General features: G+C 45.9%; 1 protein-coding gene across 1 annotated transcript in view; it reads left to right on the top strand.

Moving 5' to 3' along the window:
* The first annotated feature begins 1486 nt into the window (after window positions 1-1486).
* LOC130474916 (solute carrier organic anion transporter family member 1A2-like) overlaps window positions 1487-26328 on the top strand; it is a 37859-nt gene continuing 13017 nt past the window's right edge. The window contains exons 1-8 of the mRNA XM_056846608.1: window positions 1487-1501; window positions 2384-2494; window positions 5894-6035; window positions 8537-8669; window positions 10509-10609; window positions 14506-14652; window positions 15062-15160; window positions 16750-16983. Coding sequence (XP_056702586.1) covers window positions 1487-1501; window positions 2384-2494; window positions 5894-6035; window positions 8537-8669; window positions 10509-10609; window positions 14506-14652; window positions 15062-15160; window positions 16750-16983 — 982 coding nt within the window. The remainder of the gene's footprint in view (window positions 1502-2383; window positions 2495-5893; window positions 6036-8536; window positions 8670-10508; window positions 10610-14505; window positions 14653-15061; window positions 15161-16749; window positions 16984-26328) is intronic.

The raw sequence follows: 26328 nt of genomic DNA, 5'->3' as shown, positions 1-26328 counted from the left end.
AAGTACTCCTGACAGATGGCCATCAAACCTCTGCTTAAAGACCTCCAAAGACGGGGACTCCATCATCCCCCCTGAGGCAGCACATTCCATCGTCAAACAGCCCTCACCATCAGAAAGTTCTTCCTAATGTTTCGGTGGAATCACTTTTCTCTTAGTTTAAATCCATTACTCCGTGTCCTAGTCTCCGAAGCAACAGAGAACAAGCTAGTTCCCTCATTAACATGGCATCCCTTCAAATATTTAAACATGGCTATCATGTCAGCCCTTAACCTTCTCTTCTCCAGACTAAACAAACCCAGCTCCTTAAGTCTCTCCTTATAGGGCATAGATTCCAGACTTCTGACCATTCTGGTCGCCCTCCTCTAGACACGCTCCGACTTGTCAACATCCTTCTTAAATTGTGGAGCCCAAAACTGGACACAGTATTCCAAGTGAAGTCTGACCAATGCAGAATACAGTGGTAGTATTACTTCCCTTGATCTAGACACAATACTCCTATTGATGCAGCCCAGAATTGCATTGGCCTTCTTAGCCACCATATCACACTGTTGACTCATATTCAGTTTGTGGTCCACTAAGACTCCCAGATCTCTTTCACATGTACTGTTGTCAAGCTAACTATCTCCCATCCTGTACCTGTGCCTTATGTTGCTTCTGCCTAGGTGAAGTACCTTTCACTTCTCCCTATTAAAATCCATTTTATTGCTTATGGCCCAGCTCTCCAGTCTATCAAGGTCAGTCTGAACTCTGACCCTGTCCTCTGGGGTATTAACTACCCCTCCCAACTTGGTGTCATCTGCAAATTTGATTATCATGTCCTCTATTCCATATTCCTTCCCTACAGGGCAGGAGGGAGAGGAGCAGCAGTGGCTAAAATAGCCTTGGAAAGGGTCCTCCTTCCTGCCTTTTACTAACAGAAACCCATGTTTGAAGGCTGGTGTGACAGACAGCTGCATTCTAAAGAGTTGTCCTGGTCATAGAACCAATGATTGACAGGGCGTTCGAATAGAATTCTGAGAGAGGCAGTCAGAACTAGGGGTGTGCACTATTTTTATTCTGCATTTTTCGGGTTTGGGCTTATTAGATCTGGAAATGTCTGAAAATTCCGGGGAAAGCCGAATCCCCATACCGGTATGGGGTTTTTTGTGTGGCTTTTTTTTGGAAATTCAAAAATTTTCAGGTCTACTAAACCTGTACCCCCCCCAAAAAATCCATTCCAATTACGTATTCGGGGGGGGGGGATTTTGGTTCAGCTTTGCCAAATGCACACCACTAGTTAGAACTCTGCCAGTTAAGAACTGCAAGTTGAAAACAGCTTTGTAAGCTGTCTGGTGGAGGATTTCTCCTCAGGATTGGTCTATTATGTATAAAGGATGTTAGTTTTGCCATAGCTGCATATTCAGTTCGCTTATTCATCCATTCATTCAAATCTGAATGTTCCTCTGCCTTCCATTTTGCTGCATATTTTACTCTCGCTGCCGTCACCATGTACTTGAATGTTGTACGTAACTTAGTGTTGTATCTCTGTTTTTTTAAAATGTTTTAATGATGTTTGTTGATTGATTTTAATGGGTTTAAAATATGATTTTATCATGTATGTTTTAAATTGTTAGCCGCCTTGGTGCTGTTGTAAGGGCAGAAAGGCAGGATACGGATGTTGAAAATAAAATAAATAAACATAAAGAAGAGAACATAAGAACATAAGAAAAGCCATGCTGGATCAGACGACCAAGGTCCATCAAGTCCAGCAGTCTGTTCACACAGTGGCATACCAAGTGCCTCTAGGAAGCCCACATCTGCAGCAGAAGAACATTGTTGTAAGCTGCTTTGGGTCACCGTCAAGGCAAAAAGTGGGATAGACATCCCTGAATACATAAAACTGATTTCAACATTTAAAAGTGAACCCCCATTTCAGAACAGTAGCAGCAGGAAAGGATAGAGGACAAATTCATGTTTGCATGTCTGTATGCTCACTCGCCTAGTGAAATTTAAATTCCCTGTACAATGTGGAGATGTTTTCCTCTCTGTGTGCAGTAAGGTAGGAAGATTCCCCTGGGTGAGGGGTATAATCACTAAGAATTTCACCCTAATTGTGGGAGTAGTTACAGGTTGGATTATATTTCCCAGTGCATCATAGGTAAACAACTGCCAAACTGATAACCAATCTGAGCGTGGCTATCACAATGTGAAAGAAGCCAAACAAAAATTTACTGAGCTGAACCTGAATGCAATTGCTGTGTAGATCCTAAATGAAATGCTTTTGTTTGTTTTTGGTGTTTTACCAATGAGCATACGAACATTCACAAGAGAGCCTAATAACGGAACGGCAATTTTCAAAGTTAGTTTCTTTATTATCGACATGCTTGTTTTCTTCTTTTAAAAGGCCAGTGGGACGAATACAGATAACCACAAGGACGATTCCATGGCCCATTCAAAGAGCAAAACAGAAGGTGCGAGGAAGATAACTGATATCTTTCGTATATCCAAGCTGAAGGTACTGCAATTATAATTGTAATTATCTGATAAACTAAAAAATAGAACTTATAACTGATTTTCTGGATGTCCCTTGAATAAGCTTCTAACTGATAAAGGATACAACAGTCCTCTGGGAGCCCCTGAAGAGTCAATCACACACAACATGGAACTCCAAGAGGGCATGTAGTTGGGCATCCCAAGACGCCTTCCAGCTTCTTCCATCCTCTTTCACATATGGCTTGTCGTAAAGAGCTGCAACCAGGGAAAATCATAGCAGAGCAGTCCTAAGCAGAGGTACACCCTTCCAAGTCCATTGACTTCAATAGACTTAGAAGGGTGTAACTCTGCTAAGGGTTGCACTGTAAACAAATTAGGTATTTTTATATATATATATATAATAAGAAAAACAAAACAAATTATAAAAATCATAAAAAGGAAAACGGAAAAAAACATAAAAGATACAGAGATACAAAAAGAGCACTTATACAACCATCAAAAATTACACCATATAATATAAATTGTAAAATACACAGTGCTCTAATGCCCACCACCCACCTTAACAATGTGTCCCATCACCCAAAAAACGTCCGGAGAAGTGTTTTGACAGTATTTAAAGTTACCTTATACTATTATTATAATAAAAAACACTACATTCTATCTATAATTCATTAACTATACTTGTTTCCCCTCCCCCCCCCAAAAATATTTTATCTTGGTGTCTACAGTAATAGCGGTCAAATACCTAATGTGTTTCATTTCAAATGAATGAAATGAAACACATTAGGTATTTGACCACTATTACTGTAGACACCAAGATAAAATATATATTTTTTTGGGGGGAGGGGGAAACAGTTACCGCTGCCAATGCTGGTGAACGTTGGCTGGAAACAGGACACCTGTTTTTCTCCAGAATAGCCCACAGATGGTTTATTTTCAAACAGAAGCTTGAATTACTAAAGCTGGAAATGTATTCTGAACGGTCTCAGAGGTTTTCTTGTTTTTTAATGCAAGCTGGACAAAAATGGATTGTTATTGATGCTTCCATGCAGGGAGAATTCCCTGCTGTGCTCTCAATGCTGGTACAAACACAGAGGCTTCTGCATTGGCGATGGGATCTCCACATAGGGTTGCCAGGTCTCTCTTCACCGCCAGCGGGAGGTTCTTGCGTGGAGTTGGAGGAGGGCGAGTTTGGAGAGGGGAGGGACTTCAATACCATAGAGTCAGAGGACATCCACCAGGCTCCAACTATACCCTGTCCTTGGCTGTGCCCAGGCATGCAAAAGGCACAAATCACTTGAAAAGTGACTGTTTGAAGGTGCAAACAGCACAGCTGTGGTTCTAATTAACTGGGATTGATTTACAATACATTAATTAATATACTTACCAGTGGGATTTTGAAATTCACTTTGATTTTGGTCTCCTGGAAATCTCTTTGCTGTTCTACTAAAATCTGAAGCACATGGCATATTATTTAGCAGTGAGATAGGGTTTAGGCTTGAAGTGAGCTGCTGGACAATGGCGTTAACGATTGGCTACCGGGGTGGGGCGATGGGTGATTTAAATGGGCTAACTAGAACCTATGGGCTTTGCGCAATTCCGGAAGATCCAGGAGACAAGTGCTGATGGGTTTATTGAGTTGACACAAAGGCACGAACATCTGCATCTGGGGCGAATCACTTCCTGGTTGCCTGAGGTGCGATCTCTTTGGTGCGGATACCTTGGGGGCTTCCGATGGATCGTTAGTGATGCAGATGGAGGGGGGGCTGGCTACGTGTCTAGTAGTTCCTTGTGAAATGGCATCTGCTGGATACTGGGACGGGATTGCAGGAAAATGGATTCTCTCTGGTTCACTCGGAGGGGTCGTCCTGCCCGTGGATCCTTGGTGCCTGTCTCGCGGGATGATGCATGAGTTTTTCCCTTTGCATCTAGAGCTTGCTGCATATCTGGAATGGTGGCGACATGTGTTGTTGTGGTGGCCAGGTAACACAGTTCAGGAGAGGGCCACTGCCAGGCTTCATATTCCCCCCCTCCGGTGGCCAGGGGGGACCTGGCAACCCTAGAGAGGGCACTTAGCAGACTTCAGCGCTGAAGTGATTTTGCTTCTGAAAATATTTTAGTTCATGTTTGGTGTGTTCTTCAGAAATAAAAATCAACACATCCTGCCTTTCCCCTTGATTGGAGCATAACAGCTAGACCTACTGAGCCTCCAGAACTATTGTAATGACCTAGATTGTAGTGGGACATTCTGGTAGGAATGCAAAAATAAGTTCCAAGATGCATTCCGGACTCTGGAGACAATATTTCAAGTCCACCAATCAAATCAAGTGAGACTGCAGCCAAGAAATCAGAAGGAGATTGAGACTGGGAAGGGCAGCCATGAAGGAGCTAGAAAAGATTTTGAAGTGTAAGGATGTGTCACTGGCCACCAAGACTAGATTAATTCATGCCATCGTATTCCCTATTACTATGTGTGGGTGTGAAAGCTGGACAGTGAAGAAAGCTGATAGGAAGAAAATAGATTCCTTTGAAATGTGGTGTTGGAGGAGAGTGTTACGGATTCCATGGACTGCCAAAAAAAAAAAAAAAAAAAACAAATCAGTGGGTTATAGATCAAATCAGGCCTGAACTGGTCCTAGAAGCTAAAATGACTAAACTGAGGCTATCGTATTTTGGTCACGTCATGAGACGACAAGAGTCACTGGAAAAGACAGTCATGCTAGGAAACGTTGAGGGCAGCAGGAAAAGAGGAAGACCCAACAAGAGATGGATTGACTCAATAAAGGAAGCCACAGCCTTCAATTTGCAAGATGTGAGCAAGGCTGTCAAAGATAGGACATTTGGAGGACTTTCATTCATAGGGTCGCCATGAGTTGGAAGCGACTTGACGGCACTTAACACACACACACACACAATCAAATCTGGAAGTGAAGCCAGGAGGTTCCACCCATCTCTAACTTTTACAGTTGTCAGTCACTGCCATTGTGCCTCATGTTTTCGGGACCTTAAACCCTATACATTGTGAGCCAGCACCCTGAGGGTGGATACACTGAGGCAGGCAATGGTAAACCATCTCCGACCTTCTCTTGCCTTATAAACCCTACAGGGTTGTCCTACATTGGCTGCGACTTGACAACACTTTCCACCGCCAATCAGTTGCTCTACTACTGAGCCATGGGCCCTTCCCAAGGTCTTACCAGCCATGGTTGAAAGAATCATGGCATGTTTGCAGATATTATGAACAGGGTAGGAATCACTCACCACAGGTATGATGTTTGTTGATGGCTTCCCATGGAAACCATGATGATTTCTCCAGTCATTATTTTTGCAACCCTGGAGATCAGAAACCTGACATTCGGCTTTAATACTCTTTAGCAATCTCCTGTTGTTTATCAAAAGGGTTTTCTTCATTCTCTTTTAGGTGTTTCTGCTGGCGCTATTTTTTGCCTATCTGAGCAAGACCATGTCCGGGTCTTACGTGAACAGCATGCTCACCCAGATCGAACGGCGGTTCAACATCCCCTCCTCACTGGTTGGGTTTATCAGTGGAAGCTTTGAAATGGGTATGCCAGTTGTTACAGTTCTTGGCTGGATCTAAGCTACATTGGTAATGTCTGATGATTTCCCCTTCCAGCTTCACACCCCCTCTGATGTCATTTCTAGGAGCAGCATTTGGGCTGCACTGGGAAGGGGAGGCAGAAAAGTTCTATTAACTGATGGGAAATTTCGTCTGGATCCAACCTTTGCATAGGCTTGAAACATGCAGTTCAGAACTTCACCTTAGACTCTCTGGGCACCTGTACAGAGAATTGCTTTGTTTACATCATTTATACTCCACCTTCTTCACTCAGACTCCAGGAGGATCAAACAATTACATGTACTAAAGCCAGTATAATAATACAAACATAGCATTCAACACTGGGTTAAAAAATTAAAGAATGCAAAAATCGACAGTATAACGTAGTCAGCAAATAAAGCATTATTACAAAATTTGGAGAATAATGCACTGCAGATGTTGTAGTACATACAATAAACAAGAAGAGGGATATGGATGCAGTGAAGCTGAATTACAAAATCAGAAAATGATGCAACAAAATTAGTATAATACACATTGTCAACAATGCAACAAAAAGTTTTGCAAAATTTCCACAGATAGCCCTCCTTTCTTTATACAAAATGTTCTGAACAATTCTGTTTTACAGATTCAGTGGAATGATAGAAGTGAGAGAGTTTTCCTGACTTCATCAAGGAAGGCTATGCTACCATGTGGGAACCCCAACTGAGAATAATTGGACATAAAGCAAGTGTTAGGGTTGCCAGCTCCTGGTTGGGACATACTTGGAGATTTTGGGGATTGAGCCTTAGGTGATTGGGGTTTCGAGAGAGGAGAGACTTCAATGGGGGTATAAATCCATAGAGTCTACCTTCTAAATTGGCCATTTTCTCCAGGTGATCTGATCTCTGACCACCTTTTATCTGATTGAAGCATTTCCACTCCTCCCTCCATACAAGTGAATGGAAGGAAAGTCTCTCTTTCCCTTATCATCTATAGAGCAGAAGAAAGCATCTGCAATCAGGAACACCTTAGAGAAGGAAACAAAGGGGAGGCTCAGTGGTGGAACACATGCAGAAGGTTTGAGGTTCAGTTCATATCTTTAGTTAAAAAGATTTCAGGTAATAGGTGTTGAAGAAGAAGACCTTTCGCTGCCTCAGACCCTGGAGAATTGTTGCCTGTCAGAATAGATAGTGATTCTCAGTGTAGGATTGCCATTCCCCCACTGGGGACAGTGGACTCCCCACACCGAGCCCCCTTCCCCCAGCGCTGTTCAGCCAGCTGGAGGAGGAAGAGGAAGAAGAAGAACTTACTAGCTGCAAATGGAGGCTGGTGGTGACACGGAAATGTCAGTTCAGTAGTGATGTCATGATGTTGCCGATAACTGTGGGGACATACTGGTTTTTGTGCAAAACTCTATGGTAAAAATGGCTTCTACCTGGCAACCCTAAAGGGGAGGGGTAAAGCATCTGCTTGGCGTGCAGAAGGTCCCAAATTCAATCCCGGCATCTCCAGTTAAAGGGACTAGGCGAGTAGGTGATGTGAAAGACCCCTGCCTGAGACCCTGGAGAGCTGCTGCCAGTCTGAGGAGACAATACTGACTTTGATGGACCGAGGGTCTGATTCGGTATAAGGCAGCTTCATGTGTTCATGTGTTCAACCCTACCTCATTATGATGCCTGGTAGGATTGCCAGCTCCAGGTTGGGAAATTCCTGGAGATGTGGAGGGGGGGTAGAGCCTGAAGAGAGCAGAGTTTGAGGCAGGGTAAGGCCTGAGCAGGGTATAATGACATAGAGTCCACCCTCCAAGGCAGCCATTTTCTCCAGGGGAACTGATCTCTGTTGTGTAGGGATCAGTGATAATACCAGATCTCCAGGCAGCAAACCCTATGCCTGAGGTTGCCATTGAGAAACATGTAAACCATGTCTTCTGTGGTGCCCATTTGCTTCTTCAGCAAAGCAAAGACCCAGTCCTAGCTTTCCTCTGTCTTAATGAAGAGGTGTTTCAACTCAGTCCAAGAGGCATGGCGCTTGAGTCTTCAGGGAACAAGTCTTCCAGAAACTGCTGTCGTCATTATAGGAAGATGCATAGCTTGAAACCTCCTAACATTCTGGAAACCTCCCGCTTGATTTGGCCCAAAGCCTTCTGCACGGCAGCCGTTTTGTGATTGGTTCCAGCTCCCATGGCACCCATTTTGCATGTAATGGGTGCCACCATAAAACTGGTTCCATCTCCCTTGGGACCATTTTATGGTGGCACCCATTACATGTTCTCAAAATTCCAAAAGGGCCAGCAGGCTCAACAAGGTTGGGGGCCTCTGGCCTAGATAATACCAAGCTAGATGAAGTGGTTTAATATGTTCAGTCCCTCTCATTTTAGCTGCTTACAATGTTGATGAAAGGTAACATGAATCCTTGGAGAGGGAAGGCACAAGATTGAGGGGACGACATCATATCTCCAAGCCTTGTCGCTTTAAACATGTTCATGCACTGTATTCTTTCTGTCTTTAGGTAACTTGCTGGTGATTGCTGTTGTGAGTTACATAGGAGCAAAATGTCATAGACCACGCCTAATTGCTCTGGGTTGTTCAGTTATGGCCTTGGGGTGTTTTTTGATAGGGCTGCCTCATTTTCTGATGGGAAGGTGAGTCTTTGTTTGCCTTCCATATATATCCACTGCGTTGTGCCTAATTTTGTAATTTCTCTGCCTACGATAATAATGAACCAATAATAATAATAATAATAATAATAATAATAATAATGAAAGTGTGTAGAATATTTACCATGTCCACTTCTTCCACAAAATAAGCTAGGAGAAGAAGAAAGGCAAAACGTCTGCAAAAGAAGTGTGTAAGGACTATAGGGATGCCATCCTCCAGGTGGGACCTGGGGATCCCACTGAATACCAGCTCATCTCCAGACTACAGAGATCAGTACCCCAGGAGAAAACGGATGCTTTGGAGGGTGGACTCTGGCATTGTTGATGAGGGAACTAGCTTGTTCTCTGTTGCTCCAGAGACAAGGACACGGAGTAATGGATTTAAACTAAGAGAAAAGCAATTCCACCTAAACATTAGGAAGAACTTTCTGATGGTGAGGGCTGTTCGACGGTGGAATGCACTGCCTCAGAGGGTGGTGGAATCCCCGTCTTTGGAGGTCTTTAAGCAGAGGCTGGATGGCCATCTGTCGGGAGTGCTTTGATTGTGGGATCCTGCATGGCGGGGGGAGGGTTGGGGTCACTGGGGATGTGGGGGGAGGTAGTTGTTAATTTCCTTCATTGTGCAGGGGGTTGGACTAGATGACCCTGGTGGGCCCTTCCAACTCTATGATTCTATGATTGTACCCCACTGTAGTCCCTGTCTTACCCAGGCTCTATCCCCAAATCCCCAGGAGTTTCCCAAGATGGAGATCTGGGGGCAGTGCCCAGCAAGACAGAATTTGGGAGGGGAGGGAGCTCAGCGGATATGTGATACCATTGATCCCACCCTCCAAAACTGCCATTCATCTCTGTAGTCTGGAGATCAATTGCAATTCCAGGAATACTCCATGTCCCACTTTAAAGTAATCCTTGCAGTACTGGTTGCCAGGTCCCGCCCCCCCACCCCCGGCCCCAGCCTAGGGTTGCCAAGTCCCTCCAAGTCTGGAGATGAGCTGTAATTCTGGGGGGATGCCCAGATCCCACTTGGAGGCTAGCATTCCTAAAAGAAACAGATGTGGCACTGGACCTCTAGCCTTTCTCAAATGTTACAAATCCTTGGAGTTGCCAACCTCCAGGTACTAGTTGGAGATCCCCTGCTATTATAACTGATCTCCAGCCGATAGAGATCAGTTCACCGGGAGAAAATGGCCGCTTTGGCAATTGGACTCTATGGCATTGAAGTCCCTCCCCTCCCCAAACTCCTCCCTTCTTAGGCTCCACCCCAAAAACCTCCCGCCGGTGGGGAAGAGGGACCTCGCAACCCTATGAATGCTGGGAGCCTACCAACTGCTGATACTGGGCCACCCACAATCCTCTCAATATATGTAGAGGCTTAGGAAATTTGAATGCAAACCCTGATAATCCGGTGATCATTTTGTGTGTACCAGAGCTGAATGTGCATGGTAAATATGCACATTGCTCCTGTTCAGACAACGTGGCAACCATGCAAATCCGTAAGATCAATGCACAGTTAGCAACTGCTATTATGCAACTGTAACATCTGAAAAGGACTTGGGTGCAAGGCTAAATCATACTTCGGTACACAAATGTTTTTCCCAGAGCACATTCTTTGCTCATTTCCCTTCGTGTGATGCAAACATTCCCCAGAAGTTTCATTTGTTTGACTACCCCAGAGTAACTGTAACTTATTTCTTTTAAGTTTATTACATGAGTTTTCCCACTGCTGAGAAAACTTGCTAATGTTAGATCCTGGGAAAGGAAACCAAGGCAAAAGGCGGACACCCTACTTTCATTCCATATACTTTTTAATTTTTTTGTCCACAGGTACCAGTATAAACATGCTGCTTCTTTATCAGAAAATTCTTCCTCATTCACGTCTGTTTGCCTTGCCAATCATACCATGCCTACTGAACAACCCTCAGAAGGTGAGGTTCCCTTCTCTATTTATTCGTTCTTATTTCTCTTTTTGTGTAACTATCTTTTTTTTAATGAATATTTTTATTGGTTTTTAATAGCAAATGGGATACAGAAGGAAAGAGGGGCAAGGGAAAATTAAAGAGAGGGAAAATATATATAAAGATAAATACGTGTATTAGTATTATTCAACGTTAGTATATCTAATACCGCCCCCTTATAGGTTGTCATAATACATTAACTTATTAATAGGTTATGTTCGATTTCGATTATGAATCTGCTGTGTCTTATAAGGTTTTGTTGTCATTTTTTGGTTTTAATATATTTGTAGAAGGATTTCCATTTGTCTCTATTTTGTTTTTGAGTTTCTTTCTGTAGTATTTCAGTTAATTGTGCCATTGTGATATATTCGTATGCTTTATCAATCCAAGTTTCGATTTGTGGAATTCTATTTGTCTTCCATAGCGATGCTAATACTATCCTTGCAGCTGTAACTAAGTATTTTAACATGTCTTGTTGGTCTTTGTCGATGCTGTCTGGGGTTTTATTCAGTAGGTATAGTTTAGGGTCATATATAATCTTATAGCCGAGAATGTCTTCTATGTTCTTGTGTATTTTCATCCAGAATTTCTGGACTGATTTACATGTCCACCAGCAATGATAAAAGGTGCCCCTGGCTTTACCACATTTCCAACATAGGCCAGATGTCGAGCTATTCATATTTTGAATATCACTCGGCGTCAGGTACCATCTATGTAGCATTTTCAACCAGTTTTCATGAATCCCTTGGCATAGAGTGAACTTAAGATTTCTGCGAAATAGTTGTTCCCATTGATCGATTGTTATAATTTCATTCAGATTTTCCATCCATTTAATTTGGCATGTCTTCACTTGTTCGTCTTCCGTGTCGTATGTCACCAAGAGCTTATAGATTTTACCTAGTAGATGTTGAGGAATTTTACTTATCATCTGCTCAAACTCTGTTTTTGGCTTCAGTGCTCCCCTAGTTATGCAATCTTCCTTAAATCTTGAAATTAGTTGGTGATAAGTTAGCCATGGCATCTGCTGATAGTCATCTTGTAACTCCAACAACGTTTTAATTGTACCATCTGTTTTCACCAGGTCTTGATATTGTATTGTCCCATATTGCTTTCTGTCCATTGTCGTACCAAATGCGTTAAAGGGTGCTATCAACAATGACCCGTTAGAACTCAGTCTTGGTTTAAGTTTCTGCCAAGTAGTCACCATGTTTTCTACAGTTGGATGACCCTTAATTTCTTCTAGATTTTTCTTCCAGTTTTCCCCCCATAGCAGATAGTGTGTTCCACATTGCAGCCCTACAAGTTCCAGTTTGATACTTTTTGTGTAACTATCTTGACTGGTGCCCTGACCTGGATGGCCCAGGCTAGCCCGATCTCGTCAGATCTCAGAAGCTAAGCAGGGTCAGCCCTGGGCCGTGTCCACACTCACCATTTGCGCCGCCTTCTCACGCGCGTTTTCCCTGCATGTCCGCACCTCATGTCACGCGAAGGATGTTGGAAGCGGCCTCAGCGCACGTTCTCCGCGTTAACAGAAATCGCATATACGGTGATGTAAATAAAAAAGCCGTTTTTCCCACCCGAAGCCTGGAGTGCGATCTGAAAATCCACTTTATTTCTCCCCTCGCTGCCATCCCACAATCCCTCAAGCTGAAAACTGGCCAATCACATTTTTTTCCTAATATCCGCGCGGAGTGTGCCGCGCATGTCCATTTCTCGGGACGAGGGCTCCGCTGTGATGGCGGGGGCGCTGGCCCTCCCTTCTTTCAAACTTTACTGCACAGTGTGAAGGGAGAAGATCCGATTTTTTGAGAAAAAATCCGGGAAAGGGCGATAGGTGGGTACAGAATTTTTAAATCGTTTTGGAATCTGCTGTTGTGAGCGCGTTTCTGTTGCGGTGTTATTTGCTAGTGCGTCAACGGGCCAGGTTAGTATTTGGATGGGAGACCACCAAGGAATACCAGGGTTTCTGTGCAGAGGAAGGCACTGGCAAACCACCTCTGTTAGTCTCTTGCCATGAAAACCCCAAAGGGGTCGCCATAAGTCGGCTGCGACTTGACGGCACTTTACACACACACACACACACACACACATCTGGACTGGTAAATTTGTATTAAGAGGACTAGATTGTTAAGAGGACTAGATTGTTAGACTTAACAAGTGGGAACCCACAAGGACTTGTAGGAGGCATTCCTTTCCACTTCCCCCACTATTTCACTTTTCCCTTTCCTGAAAGCCCCCATAGCCTCTCCCCGTCTCCTGCTTTTTAGGGTTGCCAGCTCCAGGTTAGGACATTCCTGGAGATTTGGGGGTAGAACCTTAGGAAGTAAGGAGGGGAGGGAAGCAACCTCAGCAGGGTATAATTCCATAGAGTCCACCCTCCAAAGCAGCCATTTTCTCCAGGGGAGCTAATTCCTATCATCTGTAATTCCAAGTGAACTCCAGCCCTCACCTGGAGGTTGGCAACCCTAGTTCCCATGGAAGAAATGGCTGTGAAATTGTAGAACTTATTTGTAGCTTACACTTACATTAATGAATTAAAAATTTTTTATGAGACTTCAATTTCCAATGCCTTCCTGGGACATATTAAATAGGAGTCCAAGTGGTGGCACTGTAAAGGCTACTCATATTTATTCCAGCATAACCTTCCATGAGTCGGCACTATAAACTGCATGAAAGTGTTCACATAAGTTGCAAACAGCAGAAGGTCAGGGGGGAATTCAGATCATCTAAGGTACCAGGCTGTGATCTATCTAGTTGTGTGTGTGTAAAGTACCCTCAAGTCCCAGCTGACTTATGAACATAAGAACATAAGAAAGGCCCTGCTGGATCAGACCAAGGCCCATCAAGTCCAGCAGTCTGTTCACACAGTGGCCAACCAGCTGCTTCTAGGAAACCCACAAACAAGATGACTGCAGCAGCACCATCCTGCATGTGTTCCACCGCACCCAAAATAATAGGCATGCTCCTCTGATACTAGAGAGTATAGGTATGCAGCATGACTAGTATCCATTCTAACTAATAGCCATTAATACCCCTCTCCTCCAATGAACATGTCCACTCCCCTCTTAAAGCCCTCCAAGTTGGCAGCCATCACCACATCCTGGGGCAGGGAGTTCCACAATTTAACTATGCCTTGAGTGAAAAAAAACACTTCCTTTTATCTGTTTTGAATCTCTCACCCTCCAGCTTTAGCAGATGACCCCGTGTTCTAGTATTATGGGAGAGGGAGAAAAACTTCTCCCTGTCCACTCTCTCCAAACCATGCATAATTTTATAGACCTCTATCATGTTTCCCTTAGCCGCCTTCTTTCCAAGCTAAACAGCCCTAAGCGTCTTACCCGCTCCCCATAGGACAGTTGCTCTACTCCCCTGATCATTTTGGTTGCTCTTTTCTGCACCTTCTCAAGCTCTGTAATATCCTTTTTTAGGCGTGGTGACCAGAACTGTACACAGTATTCCAAGTGTGCCAACCCCATAAGGTTTTCAAGACAAGCGATTAAGCAGAGGTGGTTTTCCAGTGCCTTCCTCTGCATAATGACCCTGGACTTCCTTGGAGGTCTCCCATCCAAGTACTAACCAGAGGCGAGCCTGTTTAACTTCTGAGATCTGACAGGATTGGGTTATTTTATACCATTTCACATCCTGATCTTTCTAATTAGTTTTTTCATAATTCTTAGTCCTAGGGAAGCCAGGAATGCAAAATAGAATGCCATGAAATAACCAAAGGAGCTTCATTTTGATGGAATCCAGGAAGACATAACATTGTTTTACAATGTTTTATTACTTGTGAATGAACAGCACTAAAATATTTTGTTACCTGTGAAAACTTTCACGCAGATGCCTTTCCTTGTTCCTTTTATTCACAGAATGTGAAAAACAGGCTGGATCTTTGATGTGGGTGTTTGTGTTGGTGGGAAACATCATTCGAGGAGTGGGTGAAACTCCCATCATTCCTTTAGGCATTTCGTATTTGGAAGATTTCGCAAAACCCGAAAATTCTCCTCTCTACATTGGTAATCCTATGAATGCCCAAGCTTTGTATTATATACTGATATGAAAATTAAGTTTTCATAAACCCTTGGTTTCCTGGGCTTCCTTTAGGAAAGAAAGGCAATAGATAAGTGTAACTAAAACAACGTATTTGGGTCATTCATGCTCAAACTATATTTAAGAAAGGTAGGATCCCACCTTCTCCGAGGCAGCTTCTGAGTAGACCTACTTAAGATTGCTCTCAAATTGTCCTAGAGGTCAAGGACAGCATTTAGACCCCAATATAAGTCTCTGTTGCCTTTACAAAGGAAACTCCTGAGAATCTCAAGACAGCTTTATGAAATAAATGTTGAAAACACACTATTTATTTATTTATTTTGCATAAAATGTTTTGGGGAGGTTTTATATGTTTTTTCCCTTTCCCTCTTTTAGGGTGCATTCAGATAGCAACTGTCGTGGGCCCTCTGTTTGGTTTAATGTTGGGTTCCTACTGTGCACAGCTGTATGTGGATGTCGGATTCATAGACCTAGGTAACATAATTAAAACTGGCTAAATCTATTACTCAATAGGAAGAAGCATCATGTCACTCGGATTTGCAATGGTAACAGCTAATGGTCAGCTGTAACAGTCACTGTTTTCCACTCTACTTCGTTATGGTCTGGCTATATTCTAGAACAGAGACGCCATTCCCCCGCAAGAGGCAGGGATTCCCTGCTCTGAGCTCCCTCTCTCTGGCACCATTCAGTTGGACAGCGGGGGGATTTACTAGCTGTACACTGTATTCTGGCTTTGGCTGTAAATAAATTTATTCTATTCTAGCTGTACACAGAGGCCATTGTTGATGTGTCAATGTCATTTCAGGAAGTGATGTCATCATATCACCTATGACCACAGGGATGCTCTAGTATTTGGACAAAACTCTATGGTAAAGACAGCTTCTACCGTAGAGTGTTGGCCCAAATTGCCTCCATTTACAGATAGCAAGTCTCCCCCACCTTCCACCCTCGACTGGTTGCCAGGGGTCCCTGGCATCACTATTCCAGAAAGTTGTGAGGTTCAAAGGGGACGCTTTGCCACTTGCCCAAAAACTCTGTTGGGGAGAGTGATAGAGCATCCCCTTGTGCGATGCTGGTGCTTCCGCATTGCACCTGAAGGGACATTATCATGTAGGGATGCAGATCACTCCCCTCATTTTCTGCTGGCCTGCTTCCACCCACCAAACACCTGAGTGTCAGCGGGCAGCAGCAGGAATCCCTGGGAGATTGTCCACCATTAGCAGGCACCTGGGAACCCTAGTCATGGTTCAGCAGCAGAGCATTGGCTTTTATATGCAGAAGATCACGTTGTAATCCCTGGCATCTCCAGTCAGTGGCAGACTGGCCAGGGTATCAGCTTGCCTGATGGCAAGTGCCCCCCACTTAAACATTAGACAATATGTTAAAAAATGTTAATGGCCTTTTAGTAGTTTGAAAATATAATCAATTTATTTAAAATTATTTATTTAATTTTTTTAAAAAAAATCAATTACAACAATCTGTATTTACATTTAGTATCTACTGCATACTGCCAGTCATATGTACAATATATCTACACTGTACAATATATCTACACTGTAATTAAAGAAGTTTAACAAAATTAACGAAAAGATGTATTGACAGTGAATGAGAAAAGTTTAGGGTGAAGTCAGGCACAGCATTTTCAGACCAACTTGGCTCCCTAAATAGAGTACCGATACACCTCCTTTCAAGTTTCAGTCAAGGTATTAGCATTTTCAGTTTAAATAAAGGCAAATCTGTTTGTAGAGAACATCTATGGCTTGTGCCTGTGACATCACTACCTCCCTTCCTTCCCTGTTTAGTTCACGGCTCAGTCTCTTAACCACTAGGCTCCTGTTGCTCTCCATGGACTTATTCTGTATCAGGCACCATCCGATTCTCAGATATTAGTCATTTGACAGGGCCCTTGGGGTTCTATTGCGTTTCTTTCCCAGAATTCAGTATTCTTCTTAGCAAAAGTAAATGCTTTTTGCTCAAATAGCCGCAAGAGATGATATAAACCCCGAGAATAACCAATGACTCGCCTCTACTAATTCCTTCTCTTCCCTGCCTTTTCTGTTCAGTGGATGTGACATTGAGCCTCCTGGACGCTCGCTGGGTAGGGGCCTGGTGGCTGGGAGCTATGGTATGCGCTGGGGTGAACCTCCTGGTCGCCATCCCCTTCTTCTTCTTGCCCAGGACCCTTCCAAAGGAAGGAGAAGAAAATAATGTTGATTTAGGATCCGAGCGAAACAGAACTCTGCTCCAAAGACAAAGCGCAAGAGAGGCCAACCAGAAAATAAGTGAAATTGTTAAAGGTGAGCATTTTTTAAAATAACTCTTTCCCTTACAGAAGGAAAAAAGGCTCCGTAAAAATGATACACAACCATGTGAAGGTTCTCCATCTTACTTACTTTAATGATACTATTCATATGGCCAATTCGGCTCTGAACAATGTCACACTGAGATCAAAATGAAGAGAAGGTGGGGGAAGGAACAAAGAAAAAAAAGGAACTATCTAAATAGCCCATGAGGAAATTGGTATTTTTTAAAATCTTGATTGACTTAGAAATACTACATTGGTAGTATTAAAATCCATCCCTGCTAAAAGAACCCTCAGATTATCCAGTTTAGAGACAGATTCCCGGATAAAAGGCTTTATCTGTCAGCCCTTGGCCCACAGAACCAGAAATCACCACAAAGTCATATAGAGTCCAAACAGATGGCTTTTACTGATCAAATAGGCATACAGTGCAAACGAATAAAATGACAGCTATGAGAGGCTCACTAGCTGGGAGATATTATAAGGCAGGAAAGGCGGGAGATTACACGCATGAATACAGTTTCCCAGGAGCTGAGTTCCCAGGCCTAGGTATGCGACCTTGGGGGGCAGACAATACAGCACAGAGACAGAGGCAATAACGAAACCGAGATAGCAGCCTGACATTCTGCTCCCCTCAAGGCCCCCTCCCAGTTCGCAAGGGGGCTGGCCTGTCCGGGTAAGCAATGTGAAAGGCGTCGACGAGGTCGGGGGCGGAGACATCCCGTGCGCGCACCCATTCGTCATAGGCAGGGGGGAAATGTTTCCAACGAACTAGATATTGCAGATTGCCATGGTGAATACGGGAGTCAAGGATCTTGGAGACTTCGAAGTGTTCTTCCCCCCCCACCATGATGGGTTGCGCAGGCGGTGGGTCCGGATGCCACCGTGGAGAAGCAACATGGGGTTTGAGGAGGCTTATGTGGAAAACAGGATGCACACGCCTCAAGGATTTGGGGAGAGCCAGTTCCACTGTGACAGGGTTTATGACCCGAGTAATGGGGAAAGGGCCAATGAATTTGGCGCTGAGCTTATGGCACGGTTGGGTGGAACGGAGATTTTTGGTGGAAAGGTAAACCAAAGCACCCACTTGCAGATCACCCCCGGGGGAGCGATGTTTGTCAGCTTGCGCTTTGTATTTACGTTTGGCCCGGTTGAGGTTGCTAACGAGCCAGGGCCAAGTGGTACGGAGGGCGTGTGCCCAGGAGGCAATGTCGGGGTTCCCCTCCCCCTCTACATCATCTGTAGGAGCGATGGGACTGAAATCTTGTCCATACACAGCAAAAAACGGGCTAAAACCTGTGGATTGATGCATGGCATTATTGTAGGCATATTCTGCTAAAGGTAACAGTTCCACCCAGTTATCCTGGTGGTAGTTAACATAACAACGCAAATAACATTCAAGTACAGCATTGACACGTTCAGTTTGACCATCAGTTTGAGGATGGTATGCACTAGACAATCCCTGTTCCACCCCCACCAACTTGAGGAAAGCTTTCCAAAACTTAGAAACGAAACCACTTCCGCGGTCACAAATTATTTTACGCGGAAACGAATGTAAACGAAAGATATGCGTCACGAAGAGGCGGGCCAGTTTCTGAGCAGAGGGGATCCCTGCGCATGGAATCAAATGTATTTGCTTAGAAAACAAATCAGTAACAACCCACAACACAGTTTTACCCCCACTGAGAGGGAGATCAGTCATGAAGTCCATAGCAATCACTTCCCAAGGTCTGCTGGGCGTTTCAAGAGGTTGTAGCAGTCCCGGGGGTTTGCCCTGCGATCGTTTCGCAGCGGCACAAACGGGACAGCTGCGGATGAAGGAGTCAATGTCGGAACGCATTCCCCCCCACCAGAACTGTCTGCGCAATAAGTGAAGGGTCTTCAGAAACCCAAAGTGCCCAGCTGTTTTGGCTCCATGAGCTAAATGTAAAACGTCCTTCCGGAGAGCTTTGGGTACATACAATTTTGAGTCTTTGTACCAGGACCCCCCTTGTTCCAAAACACCAGGAGGTAGGGTATGAGCGGAACGTTCTAAAAGGCACTGGTCCCGAAGGACAGTTAAAAAGGATTCGGAGATGGGGATTTTGGAGGGAGCCCCCCCATCGGTCATGGAGATCTGAGAAACAGTTATAGGGCTAGTGCTTACGTGCGGCGGCGCGCAGACTGCAGGCGGCTGAGCGGTCGGAGGGGTAGGAGGGGCGGGAACTCCGGTCTGTTGCGGTGGCGGCTGGGCAGCCGGTTGGGCTGGCGGAGCTTGCGAGTTAGGGAAGGTGTGCTGATGCTGGGATCGGGTTTGCACAGCCAGCATAGGTAGGGCCCCACGTTGCATAGGGGTGAACAGAGAGTTGGTGGGTCTTTCGAGTTTTACCGGATATTGTGGTAAACGGGAGAGGGCATCCGCGAGAACGTTCTGCTTCCCAGGGACGTGCTTCAGGGTGAAACGGAACTGAGCAAAGAACTCCGCCCACCGTTGTTGTTTCGCCGATAGCTTATGGGACCCCGTGAGGGCAGCTAGATTTTTGTGATCGGTCCAAACTTCAAAGGGTACTTTAGACCCTTCCAAGAATTGCCGCCATAAAGTCAGTGCATGATGAACTGCAGAGGCCTCTTTCTCCCAGATGGGCCAGTTTAATTGAGCGTGCGCAAATTTTTTTGAAAAGTAAGCGCAAGGGTGAAGAAGACCGTCCGGTCCTTGCTGGAGGAGAGCCCCTCCCATGGCTACATCGGAAGCATCGACTTGCACAATGAACATTTGATTTGGGTCTGGGTGCCGTAGCACCGGCTCCGAAGTGAAGAGGCGTTTGAGGGCCAGAAAGGCGGCTTGGCATTGCTCAGTCCATAGGATTTTTGCGGAGGGCAAGGCAGCCGAGCTTACTTTTCCCTTAGTTTTCAGCAGGTCCGTAATGGGTAGAGCCACTTGGGCGAAGTTAGGGATGAATCCCCGATAGAAGTTTGCAAATCCCAGAAATTGCTGTACTTGCTTACGGTTGGTGGGGGGAGTCCAATTGAGGACGGCTTGGACTTTGGCGGGGTCCATGCGAAGACCTTGGTGGGAGATGATGTATCCCAAAAACGTGAGTTTGCTTTGGTGAAATTCACACTTAGCTAGTTTAGCGAACAGTTGATGGTTACGCAGGCGTTGTAGAACTTCCCTGACCAGAGTCACATGCTCGTCCACAGTTTTCGAATAAATGAGAATGTCATCTAAGTAGACCACCACCCCACGATATAGAAGGTCATGTAGGATTTCATTGATGAGTTGCATGAAGACCCCCGGGGCCCCTTTTAATCCGAATGGCATTACAAGGAATTCATACATTCCGAAACAGCTAGAGAAGGCAGTGAGGTGTTCATCTCCTTCGCGGATACGGACTCGGTAGTAGGCTTCCACCAAGTCTAATTTAGAGAACACACGGCCTTCCTGTAATTGTCCCAAAATATCCGATATTAATGGGATAGGATAGGCGTTGGTCTGGGTAACCGCATTGAGCTTTCTGAAGTCAATGCACAGGCGAAGGTCGCCCTCTTTTTTCCGGACGAAAAACGCGGGGGCCGAGTTTGGGGCATTCGAAGGGCGAATGAACCCTCTGGCGAGGTTTTTGTCCAAAAAGTCCCGGAGGACAGTGCGCTCGGAAGCGCTCATAGGGTAAATCTTACTTTTGGTTAATGTGCAGTCCTTTACTACTTCAATCGCACAGTCTGAGGCCCGGTGGGGGGGTAAGGCATCACATTCCCTAAGGTCGAAGACATCTTCAAAGTCCCGGTATACAGCGGGTAGAGCCGGTGGTACTGGGGCAGTAGAGGTTAATGCTGGAACGGGCGGAAATGGCAGAGCAAAGTTTTGCCGATGCTGGTCGCAGGTGGGACTAGCGAAAGAGATAGTGTTTGTTTCCCAATCAATACTGGGACTATGTCCTTTAATCCAGTTAATTCCCAAGACCACTTCAAATCGGATAGGGGCTATAGTGAAGTCTATTTGTTCCCAGTGGGAACCAATTCCCATTGCCACCCCTATGGTGCGGTGATCAACTGGACCCCCCTGGAATTGGCTCCCGTCCATTTGAGTAAATTGGACGGGGGCGGGTAAAGCCTCTGAGTCGGCTCTGAGTGCAGCAAACGTGGCTTCGCTTATGAGAGTGCGACAGCAACCGGAGTCAATTAGTGCTTTGACGGGGATTTGTGGACCTCCGTTAAGTTGTTGTAAAACTGCATCCACGTAGACGGTGGAGTCCACTTCTTTGATTTTGGTAGGAGCATTCGGTTTGATAGGAAGATCCTGAGAGGTCTGTGGAGATGCTCCATTCACCACAGACCGGAGCCGTTTTTTGACAAGTCGAGGGGAGATTCCAGGTTTAAGGCTGGAGAAATCCAAGGGTTTTCCTCATCCGAAGAGGGAAAGCTGTCCCCCAATGGGGCACTTGTAATCCGAGACCCGGCGGGGTCGTTGGAAGCAGGCAGGGAGGCTGGGTCCCCGGCATGGAGTGCAGAGGGTGTGGGCCTTCCCGGAGCTGCGCTGCGGGTGGCCGCGGTGCCTCTGCGTGGTGGACGACCTCGGGCGCGGGTTGTCGTGCTGGGACGAAATAATTCCTGGCGGCGTGGGCAAACGGCTGCAAAGTGGCCCATTTCTCCGCATGTAAGACAGGCACCCCTCTGAAATCGGGCTTCACGTTCCTGGAGCGGACGTGGGGGATTTCGTGGGACGAGCAGTGGTGCCTTGGGTTGAGGCTTTTGGGTGCCCTTCTCCTTGTGCTTTTGACAGACGAGAGAAATAAAGCGGCGGCGGCTTTCCACTTCCTCGGCTAATAGGATCCAGCCTTCGAGGGTATCGGGATCGCCCCGCATGTAAGACCAGTTCAGAATGTCAGGATGCAAGGCTTCCCTGAAATGATGGATTAGGGTGGTCTCGGGCCAACCTACAATTTTACTTGCCAGTCGCTGAAATTCATCGGCAAATTCCTGAACTGTAGCAGAGCCTTGTTTTAATTGTAAGAGTTCCGTTTTGGCTCTTTCCCCCAGGAAGGGGTCCTCAAACCTCCTTCTCAGGGCAGTCATGAAGTTGTTGAGGGAACGAATCGCACGAGAGCGGGTGTCAAACTGGAGGACCATCCAGTCAGCCGCTTTGCCTGTCAGGAGGGAAGCTATGTACCGCACCCGGCTATCTTCCGTGGGGAAAAGTTGACCTTGTTCTCGCATATAACTGTCCACTTGATGCAAGAAACAAGGCAAAGTCTCAAGAGATCCGTCATACGTAGTCCTCAATTTGAGTTGCTTCCAAGGGCCGGGCGCGGGTTGACCCGGTTGCACGGGTGGTCCGGGCGGAGGAGCAACAGGAGCTCCAGGAGGCAAGGGTGGAGCAGGCACATTAGCAGGTGGTTGCACGGGTGGTCCGGGCGGAGGAGCAACAGGAGCTCCAGGAGGTAAGGGTGGAGCAGGCACATTAGCGGGTGGTTGTACGGGTACCCCCTGACCCGGTATCGGAACGGGCTGTCTCTGAGCTATCAGGGTTTGTTGTAATTGCCTGTTCTCTTGAAGCATAAGTTCCATTACTTCCTGGAGTTGATCAACACGGTCGGAGAGCTCCCGATTCTGGGCTCGTAAAAGATGAACCTCCTCACTTGGGCCACCAGTAAGATGAGGCTTACTGGTTCGGAAGCTCGTGGCCCATTGAGAGCTATCCCCATATAAATCCTCGTCTTCAGACTCATCTGAGTCTCGACGTCGGTCAGCCAAACGGCGTGCGCGTTGGGTCGCACGCGACGGGACAAACGCCGGGGAAAAAGTTAGACCTGATAGTCCTAGTACATAGTCCTTGGGGCGCGTGTCCACGTTCGCCTGATTCCTAATCCTTGCTGCAGCCGCCCTGGCTGCTTCCGCCGCCTCTCTCTCTCTTGCGACCCTAGCCGCTTCGGCGGCTTGCTGATCCGCAAGAACTTTGGCGTTCTCAAGTCTTAGGGCAGTCTCTGCCGTAATGCGCGGCAAAAGTTCTGTCTCGAGGAGCAAGAGTATGGGGTCAGGTTCCCCGCCCAGCAGAGGTTGTACTCGAACCGCCAGTGCGGATGCCTCGGCTCCAAACGTCGGGGTCAAAACTTGAGCCAAGGTGGCTACCGGGGTGTCCTTTGTACATTCCACAAGGAGAAGAGCGGTGCTAATAGTGACTCGCTTGGCCTCAGCCTGGCAGCTGGCCGCATCCGGGATCAGGGAAAAACCCTCCGGCGGGGCTCCCGCCATGGTAGAAAGAGTTTGTCGAGAAATAAGATTATCCAAAAGTCCAGTTAATATTTGTAAATCCTCAGTCGCCAATCGGGCATCGTCCAGTAATTGATCCAAGTCCTGAAGATCTAAACGAGCATCAGTATCCTCCGATGTTAACATCCAGAGACGTCCTGTAAGAGATTGCCACTGCGCCTGTACCAGTCCCCTCAAGCGGCAAACCTCTCGGGTCGTCCGGAAAAGTTCAGCGATTAAGTCTTGTAACAGAGTAGGGTCCTCTGAGAAGGGCTCCAGGGTAGTAGATCACCTGGAGAGCTGCACAGCTCCCATCCAAGTGGCAGGCGAACCCCCCTGGGCTCCAGCCTGGCTAGGAGAACGGTGAAGATGAGGGATAGCTGTCATAATGTCAGCCCTTGGCCCACAGAACCAGAAATCACCACAAAGTCATATAGAGTCCAAACAGATGGCTTTTACTGATCAAATAGGCATACAGTGCAAACGAATAAAATGACAGCTATGAGAGGCTCACTAGCTGGGAGATATTATAAGGCAGGAAAGGCGGGAGATTACACGCATGAATACAGTTTCCCAGGAGCTGAGTTCCCAGGCCTAGGTATGCGACCTTGGGGGGCAGACAATACAGCACAGAGACAGAGGCAATAACGAAACCGAGATAGCAGCCTGACATTATCCATCTGTCTCTAGCCTTGTTGAGCAAGTCACAGCTAAACAAGGAGTGTCTATTTGGCCAGAACCACGTTGACATACTCACATACAGTACCCTATTTAAATGACCTATTAACTCCCCTGATGGGATGACATCCAGTCTAGCCAACATAAATAAAAGTCTGTATCGCGGGATTGTCAGAGAATCAAAATACATTGGGATGGATTGCGGCAAGTTTAGACCTAGGTATAAAGGTGAGCCTGGGACGGAAGGCAGCATGGTATAGCCTGATCTTGTCAGATCTCGGAAGCTAAGCAGGGTCAGCCCTGGTTACTATTTGGATGGGGGACCACCAAGGAATACCAGGGCTGATATGCAGAGGAAGGCACTGGCAAATCACCTCTGCTCGTCTCTTGCCTTGAAAACCCCATAAGGGGTCGCCATAGGTCGGCTGCGACTTGACTGCACTTTACACACACACATAAAGGTGAGCACATTCTACATGCTCTTATTCTAGTGCTTCCAGAATCCAGTTTTTGCAAGCAGCTCAAGATGGAAGAAAGAGCTGCCGATGACCCACACTCTTTTAGGTCAGAAAGAGAGATTCCTAAAGACTGGATACAACATTCAACCAGCTTACTCCATGGGGTTTAAGGTTCTCCATCCTACAGTTGCCAGATCTCAAAGTTTTTCTAGCTTTGGCCTGCATTTCAAAGGGGAAAGAAAAAAATCTCAGGGAGAATGGCCAGAATTACGGTTGTCATTGCTACATCACTTCTGGGTAAAATCCAGAAGTGACAAAGGGTAGAGCTAGGAATTGCACGAAACTCTGTGGTTAAATAGAATTTCTAGCACTGGGTTGGGAAATACCTGGAGATTTTGCAGATCCTAAGGAGGGCAGGGTTTGGTTAGAGGTGTGGCTTCAGTGGGATATAATGCCATAGAATCCACCTTCCAAAGTGGCCATTTCCTCCAGTAGAACTGATGTCTGTCGCCTGGAGATCAGTAGTAATAGTGGGAGATCTTCAGCCACCACTTGCAGATTGGCAATCTGAATGGTAAAACCAAGAGGGGGGCAGTTAATATTCAAGCACAACCCATCTGGTGCCCTTCTTTGCCTTCTTCAAGCTCTGTTCAAATCCTTAAATGGCCTGGCAACACAACCTTCACCCCAGCGCTAAATTCTTGTGCAACGTATATTTTGTACATTGATCGATTGGGAAAGAAAACATTCAGTCCAGAATTTACCCGTACCTGGAAGAAAGGGAGCTCGTGGTCTAACGTTTATAGCCTGAAGAAGTGAGCTGTGGCTCACGAAAGCTCATACCCTACCAGAAAATATTTTTGTTAGTCTTTAAGGTGCTACTGGACTCTTGCCCTTTTCTACTACTGCAGACAGACTAACACGGCTACCCACTGTTTAATGCCTGGTTACTGTTTTATTGCATTAATTGCTATGGCTCTTGGTCTAATGCACTAAATGAATGATTATGGTCTGGATTTTTTTTGGTCAGATTTATGTGTTGTGCCAACATTCACTTCTGGGGAAAGGGAGTCTCTTCCCCCTCCTACCTGCAGACTTTCAAGCAGTCCAAGGAGGACTTGCACCCACAGATCTGCTCAGCAAAAGGGGCAATGTGCGAACAGATGCATCATCTTTTGTATGCTGCCTTGAATTTGGGTTGCCAGTAAGGTTACCAAGCTCCAGGTGGTGGCTGGAGATCTCCTGTAATTACAACTGATCTCCAGGACAGAGATCAGTTCACCTGGAGAAAATAGCCACTTTGGAAGGTAGACTATGGCATTATACCCCAATGGAGTCCCGCCCCGCCCCACCTCTCCCCAAACCCCACCCTCCTCAGGCTCCACCCCCCAAAACTCCAGGTATTTCCCAACCTAGAGCTGGCAATCCTAGTTGCGAGTAGGGTTGCCAGGTCCCTCTTTGCCACCAACGGGAGGTTTTTGGGGCACAGCCTGAGGAGGTCGGGGTTTGGGAAGGGGAAGGACTTCAATGCCATAGAATCCAATTGCCAAAGCGGCCATTTTCTCCAGGTGAACTGATCTCTATCGGCTGGAGATCAGTTGTAATAGCAGGAGATCTCCAGCTAGTACCTGGAGGTTGGGAATTCAAAAAATTGAGCTCTTATGGCATAGAAAAACTGTTAAGCCTGTTTCAAAATAATGCAATCTTTATCTGAGTCGCTAACAACTTGTAGAATACAGTGTGTTGCCAGCTAGCAAGGGAGCGCCTTGCCGCTGTACAAATGTTAACAAGTTTTCACAATAAAGTAACTTTTCAATATTTATAGTACATAATTGTACATAGCAAAATAGAAATGTCCATAGAGGCCACCGACAATGGGGTTCCGGTATTTAGTCCCATTTCGTGTCTGCTTCTTTGGTTGTGGTGATCCTATGTTGACTGTTCCGACTGGAAGTTATGTTCCGTTCGTAAGGTGTATA

Source organism: Euleptes europaea, chromosome 3, assembly GCF_029931775.1.
Source record: "Euleptes europaea isolate rEulEur1 chromosome 3, rEulEur1.hap1, whole genome shotgun sequence".
In the NCBI taxonomy this organism is placed as follows: Eukaryota; Metazoa; Chordata; class Lepidosauria; order Squamata; family Sphaerodactylidae; genus Euleptes; species Euleptes europaea.
This window is presented reverse-complemented; position numbering and strand designations above follow the sequence as displayed.